General features: G+C 48.2%; 1 protein-coding gene across 1 annotated transcript in view; it reads right to left on the bottom strand.

Annotated features, from left to right (window-relative positions):
* The window catches only part of TCIRG1 (T cell immune regulator 1, ATPase H+ transporting V0 subunit a3), a 57,759-nt gene extending 45,638 nt beyond the window's left edge, over positions 1 to 12,121 (bottom strand). The window contains exons 1-5 of the mRNA XM_063958377.1: positions 12,039 to 12,121; positions 11,372 to 11,496; positions 2,921 to 2,999; positions 2,607 to 2,836; positions 1,065 to 1,150 (exon numbers count right to left, since the gene is read on the bottom strand). Of these exons, the coding sequence (XP_063814447.1) occupies positions 1,065 to 1,150; positions 2,607 to 2,836; positions 2,921 to 2,999; positions 11,372 to 11,488 (512 nt within the window). The 5' untranslated portion in view covers positions 11,489 to 11,496; positions 12,039 to 12,121. The remainder of the gene's footprint in view (positions 1 to 1,064; positions 1,151 to 2,606; positions 2,837 to 2,920; positions 3,000 to 11,371; positions 11,497 to 12,038) is intronic.
* Positions 12,122 to 13,953: the final 1,832 nt, after the last annotated feature.

Raw genomic sequence — 13,953 nt, 5'->3', positions numbered from 1 at the left:
TTAGTAAATGTCCCCCAGAGTTTGAATAGGGGATCATTGTAGGCTGTATAATGTAATTTTTCCAGTGCGACGCTGGACTGGTATACAGAAACTTTGGTAACCAGGATGGACTGGCCAGCTCATAGTCCAGATATTAACCCCACTGAGAACATCTGGAACGAAAGAGAGAGACGGGTGCGTTCTAGACCGCTTAACCTTCTTCAGTGTTGCAGTTACTCACTGTACTTAAGGCGGAATGGCAAAACATACCGCCTGCTGTTCAGGAACTTGTGGACAGTTTGCCAAGAAGGGTGTCTGCACAAATCACTGCACGTGGTGGACCTACATAGTACTGACGTCAATAACATCTCATGGACCTATTTGCTATCAGCGTCCAATCACTTTTGTCTACATAGTGTATATGTCATAGGTGTACAATACCATATTGAGGAAATGACATAGACGCTCTATACAGTTATCCCCTCCCTCACCTTAGCAGCGTCAGGTAGCTGTTCGGGTTCCTATCCTACTTGGAACTCTGTCATGCACTGAACGCCAATCAGCTGTATAACTCCTCACAGAGAGACCACAGCCACCAGTAGACACAGCAGATGTTATTTATATTTCACTAATAAAGACAGATGCCCAATATGAAGCTAGGTGTGAAATGTGCTATAAAACACTAAAGAGCACCAGTCACAGCCACTATTTGGTTACCTTTGTGCTTAGAACAAAGGACTGCACACTAGAGACAATATGCACAGCTGGCACTCAATACAGCCCCAGTGATTGATCTATACTTCTATAGACCCTGGGCATATGATAACATTGATAAATTCTGGGCAAGCTGCCACATATACGAGCATAATCTAATTTTTATTCAGAGGACTATGGCAATAATCTTACTAGATAAGAGATTATTGCCGTAGTCCTCTGAATAAATAGAAATCAATTAAAAAGGTGCATAGACCAGACCTGTATTATTTGGACCTTTTATTTTTGGGCATTGATCCAGGACCCATTGTTTCGCCATTTTCTTTTCTGAATGACTGTACAAGCGCACATTCACGGAGCGGCAGACTCACCTGACTCGGAGGTCTTGTCTAGAGGCTACGGCAGGGTCAATTAAAGGGTCGGTCTCCGTCCTCTCCCTCCACGCCTCAGTCTCCGGCTGTAGCAATAAAACACATAAATAATGCACAGTTACAATGTAACACCTCACTGATATAGGACAACAGAACAACATTTTGGGGCGTCATTGGCCAATACCGGATGAGCTTACTCGCTCCGAGATCTTTTAGCCCAGGAAGGGACACTGGCTTTAGTTGCACTCTGTTTCAGGAATTCCTAAGCTGACAAAAAAATTAGTACCTTGCAAAACAAACACAGTGTTAGAGACACGCAACCATCCGAGCACTGCGGCCGACTTCAGAGGCTGCTCTTAGTGACCCTGTGAAATGAGAATCAAGCACCCAGTGCATACTCTAGTGCTGGCTGCTCAACGCCTGGCATAGTAGCTAGCGGCCCAACGGATGACAGGTCCAAAATACTACACGAAGAATAGTGATGTGAAGGAAATGTACTGCCCACAGTTACCAATCAGATGTTCCCCTTAAGTGACTCGGGAGGATATGTACTAAGCAGTGAAAAGAGTGGAGAAGTGAGCCAGTGGAGAAGTTGCCCATGGCAACCAATCAGCATTGAAGTAACATTTATAATTTGCATTATTTCAAATTATACAGAGCAGCTGATTGGTTGCCATGGGCAACTTCTCCACTGGCTCACTTCTCCGCTCTTATCACTGCTTAGTACATTTCCCCCTGAATCACAATAGAATGATGACAGAAACAGACACCACCTTTCCTTGCACCACTTTGCATCATTGTCCCCCAAGTCAGATGTCAACATCAGAGCCCCTTTACAGGTAGGACTTCAACATATGTCCCAAATTTCAGCGGGAAAAAGTCTATTCAGTGAAATCCTCATTGTGCACTATAAGTAAATTAGTCTCTGCATGTAACTTGGATAATGGAATTAAAGGTGATATGGGCAGCATGGACGGTGTAATGGTTAGCACTGCTGCCTCACACAGCAGCAGTTAGCGGATATGGGGCCTAATTCAGACCTGACCGTAGCAGCAAATTTGTTAGCCAATGGGCAAAACCATGTGCACTTGAGGGGGAGGTAGATGTAACATGTGCAGAGAGAGCTAGATTTGGGTAGGGTGTGTTCAAACTGAAATCTAAATTGCTGTGTAAAAATAAAGCAGCCAGTATTTACCCTGCACAGAAACAATATAACCCACCTATATCTAACTCTCTCTGCACATGTTATATCTGCCCCCCCCCCCCCCCCTGCAGTGCACATGGTTTTGCCCAACTGCTAACAAATTTGCTGCTGCGATCAGGTCTGAATTAGGCCCATCATCCTCAGCTGAATTTACAGGAAAGTAACGCCTTCTGGATACTGGCTGCGATGCCTCAGTGGGGTCACTGGCTCCTATTGAAGAGAGTGCGTCATACACATTCATAAATGCTTGAGAAGAACCCCCATTGTATATTTAGGAACAAGAGAGTGAATGTCAAGGAATAACGTACTATACAACCCTTCTAGTCCCAGACACTCACCAGCGGCCCTGTGAACCTCTGACTTTCACGCAGGATATTGGCGTATTCCCGCAGCTCCCGCAGGCGCTCCCTCAGAGTCTGCCTGTTGCCAGACACCTCCCTCAGCTCCAGTGCCAGCTGCTCCGATTCCTCCTCAATCCTCAGTGCGTCTCTGGGTAGGGGAGCAGGTGGCGACAGCACGGAAACCGGCACAGACACCCCAGCTTTGCGCAGCTCCTGCTCCAGAAACCCTGAAAAGCATTAAGTCAGCCATGAAAAACACAGAGACTGACAACGCTGCCAGTTACCCCACCAGGTGAAGCCCCAGCACTCACCGAAGTTTGTCTCCATATCGTCACATCGCCTGATCTCAGACACATAGCGACGCTGGAAGGCGTTAACATTCTGATTCAGCTACAGAGTTCATAAGAAAAGAAAAAAACCATTGGATGCGGGAACTTTCTTACACATAAAAATGCATCTGCTCATTCCATTATCTCGCTCTCACTGGTCTCATTAAATACTCTGTGCTGCTGTACATATTCCAATGATCTCATTAACAACAGGTAATTCTATCCCAGCACAGTACAGACAGTGGAAATGTATGTGAGGGACACTAAGAACAATGGCGATGGGGGAGGTGCACTAAAACACCTTGAACACTATTTTTGCAATGTGGACAATTACAGTCATATTGCTTTAATAACATTTTATGTACTGTACACTATTACTGTATTCAAGACTATGGGGCAGATTTATTAAGCTTGGTGAAGTGATAAAGTAGAAGGTGATAAAGGACCATCCAATCAGATCCTAACTGCCATGTCACAGGCTGGGTTTGAAAAATGACAGTTAGGAGCTGACTGGCTGGTCCTTTATCACCTTCCACGTTATCACTTCACCAGGCTTAATAAATCTGCCCCTATGGGCCAGATGCAGCATCGTTTGGAAAGTGATAAAATGGAGAGTGAAAAAGTACCAGCCAATCAGCTCCTGACATTTTTCAAACACAGCCTGTGACATGGCAGTTAGGACCTGAATGGCTGCCACTTTTTTGCTCTCCATTTTATCACTTTCCGAGCAATGATGCAGCTAGCCCCTTATCTGTAAAGCGCAACATGAGGGGTTGTGTATTTCATAGCGTGGCAGGGACATTTACTACAAATTTATCAGAGTTCCTGCTACTTCTGTCCCCTCATATTTATTCAATAGCGTTTTAATGTGATCACGGAGAACAGCAGAATAAAAATAAGATTTTACTTACCGATAAATCTATTTCTCGTAGTCCGTAGTGGATGCTGGGACTCCGTCAGGACCATGGGGATTAGCGGCTCCGCAGGAGACAGGGCACAAAAATAAAAGCTTTAGGACTAGGTGGTGTGCACTGGCTCCTCCCCCTATGACCCTCCTCCAAGCCTCAGTTAGGATACTGTGCCCGGACGAGCGTACACAATAAGGAAGGATTTTGAATCCCGGGTAAGACTCATACCAGCCACACCAATCACACCGTACAACCTGTGATCTGAACCCAGTTAACAGTATGACAAACGTAGGAGCCTCTGAACAGACGGCTCACAACAATAACAACCCGATTTTTTTGTAACAATAACTATGTACAAGTATTGCAGACAATCCGCACTTGGGATGGGCGCCCAGCATCCACTACGGACTACGAGAAATAGATTTATCGGTAAGTAAAATCTTATTTTCTCTGACGTCCTAGTGGATGCTGGGACTCCGTCAGGACCATGGGGATTATACCAAAGCTCCCAAACGGGCGGGAGAGTGCGGATGACTCTGCAGCACCGAATGAGATAACTCCAGGTCCTCTTTAGCCAGGGTATCAAATTTGTAGAATTTTACAAACGTGTTCTCCCCCGACCACGTAGCTGCTCGGCAGAGTTGTAATGCCGAGACCCCTCTGGCAGCCGCCCAAGATGAGCCCACCTTCCTTGTGGAATGGGCCTTGATAGATTTAGGCTGTGGCAGGCCTGCCACAGAATGTGCAAGTTGAATTGTGCTACAAATCCAACGAGCAATCGTCTGCTTAGAAGCAGGAGCACCCAGCTTGTTGGGTGCATACAGTATAAACAGCGAGTCAGATTTTCTGACTCCAGCCGTCCTTGAAATATATATTTTCAATGCCCTGACAACGTCCAGCAACTTGGAATCCTCCAAATCGCTAGTAGCCGCAGGCACCACAATAGGCTGGTTCAGGTGAAACGCTGAAACCACCTTAGGCAGAAACTGAGGACGCGTCCGCAGTTCTGCCCTGTCCGAATGGAAAATCAGATATGGGCTTTTATACGATAAAGCTGCCAATTCTGACACTCTCCTGGCTGAAGCCAGGGCCAGTAGCATGGTTACTTTCCATGTAAGATATTTCAAATCCACCGATTTGAGTGGCTCAAACCAATGGGATTTGAGAAAATCCAAAACTACATTGAGATCCCACGGAGCCACTGGGGGCACAACCGGGGGCTGTATATGTAGTACTCCTTTTACAAAAGTCTGGACTTCAGGAACTGAAGCCAATTCTTTCTGGAAGAAAATCGACAGGGCCGAAATTTGAACCTTAATGGACCCTAATTTGAGGCCCATAGACAATCCTGTTTGCAGGAAATGTAGGAATCGACCCAGTTGAAATTCCTCCGTCGGGGCCTTCCTGGCCTCACACCACGCAACATATTTTCTCCAAATGCAGTGATAATGTTGTGCAGTCACCTCCTTCCTGGCTTTTACCAGGGTAGGGATGACCTCTTCCGGAATGCCTTTTTCCCTTAGAATTCGGCGTTCAACCGCCATGCCGTCAAACGCAGCCGCGGTAAGTCTTGGAATAGACACGGTCCCTGCTGAAGCAGGTCCCGTCTTAGAGGTAGAGGCCACGGATCTTCCGTGAGCATCTCCTGAAGTTCCGGGTACCAAGTTCTTCTTGGCCAATCCGGAGCCACGAGTATCGTTCTTACTCCCCTTTGCCGTATAATTCTCAGTACTTTTGCTATGAGAGGCAGAGGAGGAAACACATACACTGACTGGAACACCCACGGTGTTACCAGAGCGTCCACAGCTATTGCCTGAGGGTCTCTTGACCTGGCGCAATACCTGTCCAGTTTTTTGTTGAGGCGGGACGCCATCATATCCACCTTTGGTTTTTCCCAACGGTTCACAATCATGTGGAAGACTTCTGGATGAAGTCCCCACTCTCCCGGGTGTAGATCGTGTCTGCTGAGGAAGTCTGCTTCCCAGTTGTCCACTCCCGGAATGAACACTGCTGACAGTGCCATCACATGATCTTCCGCCCAGCGAAGAATCCTTGCAGCTTCTGCCATTGCCCTCCTGCTTCTTGTGCCGCCCTGTCTGTTTACGTGGGCGACTGCCGTGATGTTGTCCGACTGGATCAACACCGGCTGACCCTGAAGCAGGGGTTTTGCCAGGCTTAGAGCATTGTAAATCGCTCTTAGCTCCAGTATATTTATGTGAAGAGACATCTCCAGGCTTGACCACACTCCCTGGAAGTTTCTTCCCTGTGTGACCGCTCCCCAGCCTCTCAGACTGGCATCCGTAGTCACCAGGACCCAGTCCTGTATGCCGAATCTGCGGCCCTCTAACAGATGAGCACTCTGCAACCACCACAGAAGAGACACCCTTGTCCGTGGAGACAAAGTTATCCGCTGATGCATCTGCAGATGCGATCCGGACCATTTGTCCAGCAGATCCCACTGAAAAGTTTGTGCGTGGAATCTGCCGAATGGAATCGCTTCGTAAGAAGCCACCATTTTTCCCAGGACTCTTGTGCATTGATGCACAGACACTTTTCCTGGTTTTAGGAGGTTCCTGACAAGTTCGGATAACTCCCTGGCTTTCTCCTCCGGAAGAAACACCTTTTTCTGAACCGTGTCCAGAATCATTCCCAGGAACAGCAGACGTGTCGTCGGGGTCAATTGAGATTTTGGAAAATTCAGAATCCACCCGTGCTGTTGCAGCACTACTTGGGTTAGTGCTACTACGTCCTCCAGCTGTTCTCTGGACCTTGCCCTTATCAGGAGATCGTCCAAGTAAGGGATAATTAATACGCCTTTTCTTCGCAGAAGAAACATCATTTCGGCCATTACCTTGGTAAAGACCCGAGGTGCCGTGGACAATCCAAACGGCAGCGTCTGAAACTGATAATGACAGTTTTGCACCACGAACCTGAGGTACCCTTGATGTGAAGGGCAAATTGGGACATGCAGGTAAGCATCCTTGATGTCCAGGGACACCATAAAGTCCCCTTCTTCCAGATTCGCTATCACTGCTCTGAGTGACTCCATCTTGAACTTGAATTTTTGTATGTACAGGTTCAAAGATTTCAGATTTAGAATAGGTCTTACCGAGCCGTCCGGCTTCGGTACCACAAATAGTGTGGAATAATACCCCTTTCCCTGTTGTAGGAGGGGTACCTTGACTATCACCTGCTGAGAATACAGCTTGTGAATGGCTTCCAATACCGTCGCCCTGTCTGAGGGAGACGTTGGCAGAGCAGACTTTAGGAACCGGCGAGGGGGAGACTTCTCGAATTCCAACCTGTAACCCTGAGATACTACCTGCAGGATCCAGGGGTCCACCTGTGAGTGAGCCCACTGTGCGCTGAAATTCTTGAGTCGACCCCCCACCGCCCCTGAGTCCGCTTGTAAAGCCCCAACGTCATGCTGAGGGCTTTGCAGAAGCCGGGGAGGGCTTCTGCTCCTGGGAGGGAGCTGCTTGGTGCACTCTCTTACCCTTTCCTTTGCCTCGGGGCAGATATGACTGTCCTTTTGCCCGCTTGTTCTTATAGGAACGAAAGGACTGCGGCTGAAAAGACGGTGTCTTTTTCTGTTGGGAGGGGACCTGAGGTAAAAAGGTGGATTTCCCGGCTGTTGCCGTGGCCACCAAATCCGATAGACCGACCCCAAATAATTCCTCCCCTTTATACGGCAATACTTCCATATGCCGTTTGGAATCCGCATCACCTGACCACTGTCGCGTCCATAAACTTCTTCTGGCAGATATGGACATCGCACTTACTCTCGATGCCAGAGTGCAAATATCCCTCTGAGCATCTCGCATATAAAGAAAAGCATCATTTAATTGCTCTATAGTCAATAAAATACTGTCCCTATCCAGGGTATCAATATTTTCAGTCAGGGAATCCGACCAAACCACCCCAGCACTGCACATCCATGCTGAGGCGATGGCTGGTCGCAGTATAACACCAGTATGAGTGTATATACTTTTCAGGGTAGTTTCCAGCCTCCTATCAGCTGGATCCTTGAGGGCGGCCGTTTCAGGAGACGGTAACGCCACTTGTTTTGATAAGCGTGTGAGTGCCTTATCCACCCTAGGGGGTGTTTCCCAGCGCGCCCTAACCTCTGGCGGGAAAGGGTATAATGCCAATAACTTCTTTGAAATTAGCAGTTTTCTATCGGGGTTAACCCACGCTTCATCACACACTTCATTCAATTCCTCTGATTCAGGAAAAACTACAGGTAGTTTTTTCAGACCCCACATAATACCCCTTTTTGTGGTACTTGCAGTATCAGAGATATGCAAAGCCTCCTTCATTGCCGTGATCATATAACGTGTGGCCCTACTGGAAAATACGTTTGTTTCTTCACCGTCGACACTAGATTCGGTGTCCGTGTCTGGGTCTGTGTCGACCGACTGAGGTAAAGGGCGTTTTACAGCCCCTGACGGTGTCTGAGACGCCTGGACAGGTACTAACTGGTTTGCCGGCCGTCTCATGTCGTCAACTGATTTTTGTAACGTGCTGACATTATCACGTAATTCCATAAACAAAGCCATCCATTCCGGTGTCGACTCCCTAGGGGGTGACATCACCATTACCGGCAATTGCTCCGCCTCCACACCAACATCGTCCTCATACATGTCGACACACACGTACCGACACACAGCAGACACACAGGGAATGCTCTTATCGAAGACAGGACCCCACTAGCCCTTTGGGGAGACAGAGGGAGAGTTTGCCAGCACACACCCAAGCGCTATAAATATATAGGAACAACCCTACAGAAGTGTTGTTTCCTTTATAGCAGCTTAATATATCAATATCGCCAAAAAAGTGCCCCCCCTCTCTGTTTTTTTACCCTGTTTCTGTAGTGCAGTGCAGGGGAGAGTCCTGGGAGCCTTCCTCGCAGCGGAGCTGTGCAGGAAAATGGCGCTGTGTGCTGAGGAGATAGGCCCCGCCCCCTATTTCGGCGGACTCTTCTCCCGGTGTTTGTGAGACCTGGCAGGGGTTAAATACATCCATATAGCCCCAGGGGCTATATGTGATGTATTTTTAGCCAGAACAAGGTATTATCATTGCTGCCCAGGGCGCCCCCCCCCAGCGCCCTGCACCCTCAGTGACCGCTGGTGTGAAGTGTGCTGACAACAATGGCGCACAGCTGCAGTGCTGTGCGCTACCTCATGAAGACTGAAAAGTCTTCTGCCGCCGGTTTCTGGACCTCTTCACTTTTCGGCATCTGCAAGGGGGTCGGCGGCGCGGCTCCGGGACCGGACTCCATGGCTGGGCCTGTGTTCGATCCCTCTGGAGCTAATGGTGTCCAGTAGCCTAAGAAGCCAATCCATCCTGCACGCAGGTGAGTTCACTTCTTCTCCCCTAAGTCCCTCGTTGCAGTGAGCCTGTTGCCAGCAGGACTCACTGAAAATAAAAAACCTAATAACTTTTTCTAAGCAGCTCTTTAGGAGAGCCACCTAGATTGCACCCTGCTCGGACGGGCACAAAAACCTAACTGAGGCTTGGAGGAGGGTCATAGGGGGAGGAGCCAGTGCACACCACCTAGTCCTAAAGCTTTTATTTTTGTGCCCTGTCTCCTGCGGAGCCGCTAATCCCCATGGTCCTGACGGGAGTCCCAGCATCCACTAGGACGTCAGAGAAAGGAAATGACAAACGGCAAATAACTGGCCTGCGTTCTATTTGTGTACCCGCCACTACCCCAAGAATCAGAGCCTGTATTCCCTGCACACCTCCCATATCTGAGTCCCCAGTATAGTGCTAAGATCTAATTTGTGTATGCTTAAAATGACTAATTAAACTGGCATTTTGCCACTCGCAGTGCAGTCTCAGATTTTGGACCTGTGTCAGACCCCATTAGATCAATTTACTGAAGATATGGGTGGGGTGTCCGCTGTAGTTGGCAGGTAATACTTTAATAGTGCCACAGGCAAGTCAGCACTAAACTGTGTACTAGATGTACATGTCGTTTCAGTTTTGTGGTTTAGGAGCCCTTAAGTAAACTTCCGATTGTCTGTTGGAGTAAACTAGAGGAAAAGCAACCAGTACAGCTAATTGTAGAGTTATTTGCATTGTATAGAGTGTTCTCAGATATGGGCAGATGTCTTGACTTGGGGCCTAATTCAGACCTGATCGCTCCTCTGTAACTTTGCAGAGGTCTGCGAACAGATAGTCGCCGACCATAGAGACTGAAAACCCGCCCCGTGCAAGTGTGCAAATGCATGCGTGCGCCGTGCGAAAACGTCGAACGCATGCGGACATCTGCAAATCCGGACACAGCGGACATCTGCAAATCCGTTCACAACTCACTCACCATCGAATAATTTTTCCAGTCTGTGCGTAGCCCAGGACTTACTCCTCCAGTGCGATACAATCAGGCTGATCTTGGCCGGAGCGGACGTCACACACCCTCCCTGAAAACGCTTGGGGACGCCTGAGTTTTTCCCGACACTCCCATAAAAGAGGCAGTTACCACCCACAAATGTCCTCTTCCTGTCAATCACCTTGCGTACCTATAGCGATCCAAATTTTTGCATATGTCTCACTCAGTTTGGCTTCACGTGTGCGCATTGCGAACCATACGCAGTCATTCGATAATCGGCCACTGTGCGATTCCGCACACCAGCGATCAGGTTTGAATTAGGCCCTATGTACTCAGGACTTTTCTCTTCCGCTTACCAAACAGCTACTGCAATCAGTTCCACTTCTCTTATTCTATTTATATACTGTAAGATTCTGTTGTTCAGGGGCAGCAGTTAAAACAAGTCAACCTTAGAACGAGGTTCCGTGGTAATGTCACGCCAGGGATTGTAACATCCTTATATCCGTATAGACGCCACTTACAGTAAGAAGCTCTCTTGGGCTATAATGAACAGTATTCTGCAATTAGCAACAGACACCATACAATGTCCACCATAGTCTCCTTATAGGGAGAACGCATGAAAGAACAAACACAGAGAGGGACATAAGAGGCACAAAGGCCAACTGTCCCAACTTTCCAGGGATAATCTACGGTTTACATTTCTGGCCTTGGAAACGATCATCCCTGGAAATGTCCCTAGTTTTCAGCATTGATCAAGTCACACCGTAGCATTTGTAATTATACGGTCTGTCATTCTTATGCATTTCTTATTCTCTGAGCACTAAGGGCTCATTTATCAATGAGTGATAAATTTCACGTGAGTGATTAATTGTACCAGACAATCAGCTCCTGTCATTTTTCAAACACTGGGGCAGATGTATTAAGCCTGGAGACAGCATAAGGAAGTGATAAACCAGTGATAAGTGCAAGGTGATAAATGTATCAGCAAGTCACCTCCTGTCAATTTGCATATTGGAGCTGATTGGCTGGTGCAATTTATCACTCACAGTGAAATGTATCACTCATTGATAAATGAGCCCAGTAATGTCTATGACAAAGCAGTATTTAAAAACGCTGACAATGGTTTATGGTAAGTTTTGGCAGCCTAACAATTTAATATAAAGAAAGAAATAGCGGAAGCAATGTACTTACATCTCTGAACTCTACCAGGCCGAGCTCGCCCAGCTCACTGACACACTGATACTCGGAGCCAGACTGCAGGAATAGCTGCGCCAGGCACATCTGTTCCCCACGGAACATGGAGCCCATCCTCACCTCTGGGAAACACAGAAGCTAAACTTCAATAATGACCCTAGCGATTGCTATTAGCAGAGTGTGTGCTGGGTACATACATGCAAGTGCTGTGATAGGAGGAAGTGTAATAGTGATGCAGCGGGGGTATAATCAGACAGCGGGAGAGTGTTCTCAGGTACAGACATAGGAGGGACTGCAGGTGCTGCCATTTACATCCCCCCTATAGCACTGAATATACCATGCATAGACATGGGGAGCATCTGCGGCAACTCATACATTGGGGGTTGGAGGAAGCGCTGCTCTATCACCCACAGACATGGCTGCTATTTGTATGGCTATGTTAATGTCAGAATAATCCAAAACAGCTGGAAGCAATAACTAATGCATTATTTATATAGTCACAAAAGTAGCAGAAATATAATAGGAAGCCTGTAGCGGGGCTAATAGCAGCAGCAGTTTATACAGTGCACATATAGCTGGGCAATAAGATGCAGGTGGGGCAGTACAAGTATATAGCAATAGGAAGGTACATAGAGCAATGCCAAGAACATTGCTGCACACAGACCTGGGGAGATCAGCTCAGGAGATCGGGGCGCAGCTGCAGCTTCCTCTCTGCTCTGTGACTGTGTGTTGTGGGCGGTGCAGGAGCAGCAGCAGGGGAAAGGGGCCCGGGAGGCTGTGATAGGCTGTGAGGAGTAAGTGGGCGGGCACTTCCTGATAGGGGCGAGGACACAAGGAATCCTCCGGCTTTGAATGAGGAAGTTCCGTTGTTGGGAAACTTTAATGGTCACATGAGGCTGAATCACAGCCGGCCGGCTCGGGGACACAGGGAGGGGGTGCAGGTGGAGGGGACTGTGTTATCTCTGAGTGGTGTGTGTGTTGATGTATTTTTGTTTCTGCTACAATGATCATGATTAACCAACAGCAAAAGGAGCAGGTGGGATGGTAACATCTTAGTACAATGCACAAACCATACCTCCCAACATGACCCTCTCCAGGAGGGACACAATGCTCTGCTTCTGGAATTTTCTCTTAATTTATGATTGCCATTACCTGTGCTGAACAGGTTAATGGATAAGAAAGGTGTTTCAGCACAGGTGATAGCAATCATACAGTAAGAGGGAAGTCCAGGAGCAGAACATTCTGTCCCTCCTGGAGAGGGTCATGTTGGGAGGTATGCACAAACACACCTGGGAGACGGAACACGTTTAATGATTTTATAAAAGGAGAATACACACACACACTAAGGGCCCAATTCAGCATGAGTTGTAGATGTGCGGTGCTCTCGCATGTTTAGGGTTGTCCTAGCTGCGCAGGTAGACGGCTACCCGCCATGTTTAGGCTCACATCAGCTGCGTGTGACATCACGCAGCCACCACAGGCCCACCCCGCAAGCGGTCCGGACGTGCCTACATTGCCCTTCCCCCCTACGCCGCCGTGACGCCTCCAAAATGCAGCAGCAACGCCCCCTCCCGCCATGCAAGCGCTTCTGCCTGTCAGGCTGAGGGGTTCTCACATGCAAGATGCTGTTGCATCTTACTGTGTGCGCATTGCGGCTTCTGCGCGTGCGCACACTTCAAAGGATTCAGCATGAGGACCCGATTTGCACATGCACAGAACGGGTCCTGCATATGCAGCTTCCCGACCATCTGGAAACTGCAGGGTGGATCGCAGTTGTGATCGAACCCGAATTAGGCCCATTGTCCTTCACTTTTTTATGGTTTTATTTTTCATAAAATGTTTTCTGTTTGACTGACTTTCATTAGCAATGGATCACTCAATTACATGTTCTGGCCTCTCATTAGCCAACACTGATTAGTAGAGAATACTTGTGTTGTTCTGTGCTGGCAATAACAGAACGGCGGGTGCAGCACAAGAACTATAATTTCCCTATCACAAGGTTGCACTGATGTCAGCTGGACATAAGCCAGGGACACTGCCCCAGTTATTCTCATAACTCACCTTGTGGTCTATGGAGATTGGAGAAGTGCTGTGCGGCTAAGGATGTGTGGCTGGTGAGGTGACTGAGTCAGCATACAGCACCCACTGTGACTGACCAACTTCCCCCCCTATCTGCCCACTCTGGAAATTCCATTCCCCAAGTTAGATGCAGGCGGCTTCCTTCTCCTGTTGCTCTGCGGAAGTATGTGGGGGAGGGGGACACAGTTTTTATAATATTAAACAGGTGGTATTCAGTATGCCGGCTCTTGTGATCCCGGCGCTCAGTATACCGATGTCGGAATCCCGACACCTGGCATACCGACAACTATTCTCCATTTTGGGGGTCCACGACGCCCCTGGAGGAAGAATAAATAGCGTGGCGAGCGCAGCGAGCCCGCAAGGGGCTCATTTGCGCTCGCACAGCTGCCGGTATACACACTACACCCATATTTAACACACCAATATAAAGCCAATGAGGAAGGGGTTAGGGATGTTTAGATGGAACCCCCGGGCGACCATAGGGAATACTCATAGTAACA

The sequence above is a fragment of the Pseudophryne corroboree genome, chromosome 3, assembly GCF_028390025.1.
Source record: "Pseudophryne corroboree isolate aPseCor3 chromosome 3, aPseCor3.hap2, whole genome shotgun sequence".
Lineage (NCBI taxonomy): Eukaryota > Metazoa > Chordata > Amphibia > Anura > Myobatrachidae > Pseudophryne > Pseudophryne corroboree.
Note: the sequence above shows the minus strand (reverse complement) of the source record. Positions and strands in the feature narration are given on the sequence as shown.